General features: G+C 38.4%; 1 protein-coding gene across 1 annotated transcript; it reads left to right on the top strand.

Moving 5' to 3' along the window:
• The first annotated feature begins 201 nt into the window (after window positions 1–201).
• Window positions 202–2306, top strand: LOC115041025 (guanylyl cyclase-activating protein 2-like). The gene is made up of 4 exons (XM_029498276.1): window positions 202–399; window positions 824–973; window positions 1979–2087; window positions 2179–2306. Exons 1-4 carry the CDS (start codon window positions 202–204, stop codon window positions 2304–2306), a joined length of 585 nt encoding a protein of 194 aa, XP_029354136.1.
• Window positions 2307–5563: the final 3257 nt, after the last annotated feature.

Below are 5563 nucleotides of genomic sequence, written 5' to 3' on the forward strand. Positions count from 1 at the left end.
GGAGGAAACCCCACCAGCGTATACCACAGTAATCCCTTTGCCCCACTAATCACCTGCCTGACATGCCTCACAAACCGGAGCTGTGGGTGGGATTCCACAGAGTTTAAAAAAAACACCTAAGCAAATGAGATGCCCATTTCAAGTCTGGCTAGTTTGCACCAAAGGCTCCAGAACAATAGACTGTTGAACTAAATTGCGGCCATGGGACAGACACAGCAAACGGAGAACAGTGGGGAGGTTGATATCAAAGCTCTTCAGGATATGTATAAAAAGTTTGTCATGGAGTGCCCCAGTGGACAACTTTTTCTGCATGAGTTCAAGCGTTTCTTCGGTTTGGACCCAACAGGAGAAGCATCTGATTATGCGGAAAACATGTTTAGAGCTTTCGACAGAAATGGGGTGAGAATGTACAAGCTTTTACTCGAAGCTCATATTTACTAAAATGAAAATGTCATCCAGTGGTTTTCATTCAAAGGCAGCACGGCGCATAGTGGTTTGCAATATTGCCTCACAGTAAGGTCGCGGGCTCGGTTCCAGGGCCTGGGGCCTTTCTGTGTGATGTTTGCATGTTCTCCTGTGCCTGCATGTCCAGGTTAATTGGTGACTCTAAATTGTCCGTAGGTCTGAGTGTGAGTGTGAGTGGTTGTTGGTCTCTGTCTGTCTCTGTGTGTTGGCCCTGTGATGGACTGGTGACCTGTCCAGGGTGACCCCGCCCTCACCCAGAGTGAGCTGGGATGGGCTCCAGCACCCCCCGTGACCCCAAAATGGAATAAGTGGTAGAAGATGAATGAAGACTAATGTTTTTATCCAACCTATTTTTCAGGACAACACTATTGACTTCCTAGAGTTTGTGGCAGCATTGAATCTTGTTTTCCAAGGAGACCTGGAACACAAACTGCGCTGGTCATTCAAGATGTATGACAAAAACAGCAATGGCTATGTGGACAGGGACGAACTACGGTCAATAATTGATGTAAGTCTCCCTAAAAGTCATCTAAATATTTTGCGGGTTTCAAACAGCAGATTCAGTTACAGTAAGCTCTCCTTTTATAGAACGGCATTTGTTTTCAAGACCAAGCCGAAGCATCAAGTGACAGAAGCTCAGTGTATGACATTTACAACAGATTTATCTAGGACGCAGCCCTGCAGAACAGACTGTGGGAATTTTTCATGTCTTACCCCTTCTGTTCTCCCATATTCACTGACAGCTCCCATATTTTGACATTTCTTCTGGTTTCCCAATCCGAGAACGTTGGTGAGACCTTCAGTGCAAAAGTATATTTCAGCCTTGAATAATTTCATCATTACCTAATCATCACTATGATTTAACCGCTTATCAGTTGTACTTCAATATCCAAGTTCTCACGCTAAAGAAGATGATAAATAATGTATTCTCTGTAAGAAAAATATCAAAAAAGTCTGTTTCATGTGAGGAACTAAATTATTTACAAGCACACAAAACACCAAGGACATCTGTTTCAGTGGATGGAGATAATATAGAATCTTATTCACGATAACCTGAGTCACTGTAGCTAGACCATTACATCACTAATACCTGGAAATTACAGAATATGTATTCTGATGGACGTCTCGGTTTGAAGTCTAAACTGAGCAGTTTTTTTGGTCTTTGTTCACGTGTCTTTTGGGTACCAGATATTCGCTTCACCATGTTTTTGGCATTAAGCAGACTGTTAAATATGTGGATATGGAATGATGAACCAAAAACAGTTGTATATTTTAACTATTAATCTATCAATATGCATATTTTCGCTGTAGCTGGAGAATATCAATAGATGTAAAGCTGAAGTAAATGTTATCCTTTTAAAAATTCTGATTATATGTATTCAATTATATCACTGCTTGCATTTCTACACTGGTCAGCCACTGAAGTTGTTATGGATCCTACGCAGTTCATGCTAAAATATGTTCGATGACAACATTTTCCGTGTTAATGGAGTATTTGCTTTTCCTTTTCCAGAGCATCTATCGGACAAAGAAAAATGCAAAGACAGACGTGAACCATCCTCAACTTACAGTAGATGAGGTTGTAGATCGACTATTACAGGCTGTTGACCGCGATGGAGACGGTGATCATTTGGTTATGTGTCACATTTACAATGGTGAAAGAAACAGTCAGAATATGGAACAGATCTATGTTTGATTTATTTTCCCCCACAGGTCAAATTAACTTGGAGGAGTTCATTAAAGGTGCACAGGAGGACCCCTGGGTGCTTAACATGTTGAAGCTAGACATGCAACCTCCTGGATGGGTGCTGGAGAAAAGGAGGAAGAGTGCACACTTCTGATATGTCAAAGGACGTAGGTCTCTCCAGTGTGGACAAAGAGAGTCCACACTAATTGCCACATCACAAGGCTAACCTTCAATTTGAAATCCTTTTGAGGCAACAAGTTACTGTAATTTTAAGCAAGTGCATATAAACATGGCGTGGTAACTAAAGTCACAGCCTTCGTATCTTATCTTACCAATATGTGAATATTGCATGATAATGTCTGCTTCTCTATTGTAATTTTTTTTTCATTACAATGATATATTTATGTTCTTATCTTGAATATTTTATTTGCCTGCTTGCTTCACGCATGACTAAAGCAAATAATAATAAAAAAAAGTTTGATATAAAAAATGTTTAAAAAACATTTTTCAAATATCATTCATTCACATGAAGGCAAAGTAAAAAAAAAATATGTTAAATATATATATATATATTTTATTGTATGAAGTCTGTGACTGTTACAGGCATTTCCTTGTATGAATTATATAATAAAAAGGGTACTGAATACTATACTAACAGGGATAACAGATTAGTAGTATATACATTAAAGAGGATGGGTTTGCAACAGCTGATTGAGGACTTTCACAGAATAAGAGTGGTGAAGACATTAATAGATGAACTCCTTTGTGCAAAGCAAAAGAAAAAGGAAAGAAATGACATAACCAACTGAAGACTGTCATTACTGAGCAAGAGGAAAGATAATGGAAAGATAATTCAGACTTGTTCAAAACGTATAATTGAATTATCAGAAAAGAGCCCATTAAATTAGTTTGTGTTCTGCTGAGTGTCTTTCTACTTTCAGTGAGTAAGATTATGATGTATAGTCATGGCCCTGGGTCAGTAAAGGTTCAAGATGGGATGAAGAATGAAGATTAACTTAAACTGACTTTGGTGAAGCCACAGACTAAAAATAGGCTTTGTGGTTTACTGTTCACTGCAGGCAGCCTTTGGGATATTACCCAACTAAAGCATCTAGACTTGTTTCTCAACAAAACAAGAATTTCTTTACTGCAGTGGTGGACTCATGGGTCTAAATCAGCAAATACAGACACAGGAAGACGAACTAGAAATAAACAACAGCCAGGACCTCTACAAGTCATTCGTCATGGAGTTCAAGAGGATGTTCGGAGTCCAGAGCAGTACTCCTGAATCAGAATATATTGACAGCATCTTCCTGAGCATTTGACATGAATCATGTAAGTTGCTGACTGTGAAGTTCAATGTTCTTTAAATGAAAGTTGAGGCAATAGGCAGAACAATAATTACATATCTGATTTGTGTTTTTCAAAAAATATTGTATATCCGTGCTCAATTAGTAATGTTTCCCTGTTTTCAGGACAATGCAATGGATTTTATAGAATACGTTGCTGCACTTCGTCTTGTTCTGCATGGAAGACTTGAAGATAAGCTTCAATGGTCAGTCAAGGTGCTGACAGCGATGACAATGGTCAGTTCAACAGATGGGAATTACAGAAGATTGTAAAGGTAAGAAGTCTTGATTTTGGTTTTTCTTCAAAAGGTAACCTTTATCATTCTTTTATCATTATTGTTTTATGAACTGCTTTATGTCAAATCTGGCATAAATAATATCAATGTATAGAAATTTTACATTATTTGTAAATATTTTAATGTAAACATTATATGATAAAATGTGAAGGATTATTAAAGTGACTAGAAATGATCCTTATGTGACTATGAGCAAAGGTGGACAGAGTACACAACTTCACTACTTGAGTAAAAGCACAGATGCTCCTTGTCAAATATTACTCCAATACAAGGAAAAGTAGCTTTGTCAAAATATTACTTAAGTAGAAGTACAAACGTGTTTGCTTAAAAAATTACTGAAGTAAAAGTATAAAAAAAAAAACCCAGGAAAGTAGCTTTATTCTCATTATACAATACACTGATGTGATTCTGCTATAGGCATGTTTATAGCTCAAAAATATCTTCAGTTGAAGAGACCCTACAAGAACCGGTCTAGTCTCTAGTGTCTGGAGGGGTTTGGTCCAGTCCAGTCTCCAGCTCCGGTCCTGGAGGGACACTGTCCTGCATGTTTTAGATGTTTTGTGCTCCAACACACCTGATTCAAAGGATCAGCTCATCATCAACCTCTGCTGAAGTCTGATCAGGAGTCACTCATTTGAATCAGGAAACATCCAGGACCGGATTTGGAGACCTCTGGTCTGGTCCAGTCTCTAGTCTGTTCAAAATATACTTTATATGGACACAATAAACACAGTCTCAAACTCTGGGGGGGCATTGCGATGTAAAGGTGAGGTAGCATGTAAGTGAATTTCCCTCAGGTAGTAGTATATATATATATATATATATATATATAATATGTATCTATCATATATATTATTTTTATAATAAAAATAAAAAAATAAATATATTTCTGTTTCCCAGTTTGTGATGTACAGGAAAAAATGCAGATGGAGGATGCTGATCTACTGATTTTGTTTCTGCAGTTTAAACTTGAGCAGCACGGTGGCGTAGTGGTTAGGGTGGTTAGACCTCCACTGACCAGACCAGATCGTAGCAGAGAATATGGACCAGGAAAAACCTGAATGAATCACCCCTGAGATGACTTGTTTTTGGAGTAAATAGAATTTAATATACAAGTTCATTAAACGTAAATATATATATATATATATAGTTATTTCACTATTTAAATAATTATTTCATGGTCCTGTTGTAGTGTAGCATTTGTCACACTCACCCACCAAAGTCAGTGGGAGGGGCCAGGCCCGCCGATAGGGGGGGACAAACGGGTCTGCTGTCCCTGGAATCATTTTTCAACATTTCTCAAAATAAGCCTATTTGTGGAAAAGATTATGTAATATTTGAGTTACATCAGCTTCTTATTTGTTTTCTTCTTAATTGTCAACCCCCATCAGAAAGAAAGAGAGAGAGGAGAGGGCTCCAGCTGCAGTCAGGTAACAGAGAGAGGGACATGGGAGGATCTGGGGGATTTATTTAAGGTGTTGGTGTTATTTCCACACAAATATATTGACTGCAAATTGAGAAGTACTTCACCGCTGATGAGGAGTTGTACCGTGTTGTAAGTGATGTCCACAGAAGACATCCAATCACTGGCTACAAGCTAATACGTGCTCATGTGAATGCAAGAGTTGTGCGTGTTCCAGGTAATAATACGGCCTCGATGTATAATGTAGAATGAGCCGATTGTTGTGGAGAAATAATCCAGGATGAGGATTATACATTGTGGCCATATTCATACCTGGAACACGCACAGAGGTGTGCCTGTTACA

This window comes from Echeneis naucrates, chromosome 3, assembly GCF_900963305.1.
Source record: "Echeneis naucrates chromosome 3, fEcheNa1.1, whole genome shotgun sequence".
Lineage (NCBI taxonomy): Eukaryota > Metazoa > Chordata > Actinopteri > Carangiformes > Echeneidae > Echeneis > Echeneis naucrates.

Coding starts and splice junctions, on each gene's coding strand:
- LOC115041025 (XM_029498276.1), top strand. CDS start 202: ATGGGACAGACACAGCAAACGGAGAACAGTGGGGAGGTTGATATCAAA. Junction 400..823: donor GAGCTTTCGACAGAAATGGG/GTGAGAATGTAC, acceptor CCTATTTTTCAG/GACAACACTATTGACTTCCT. Junction 974..1,978: donor AACTACGGTCAATAATTGAT/GTAAGTCTCCCT, acceptor TTCCTTTTCCAG/AGCATCTATCGGACAAAGAA.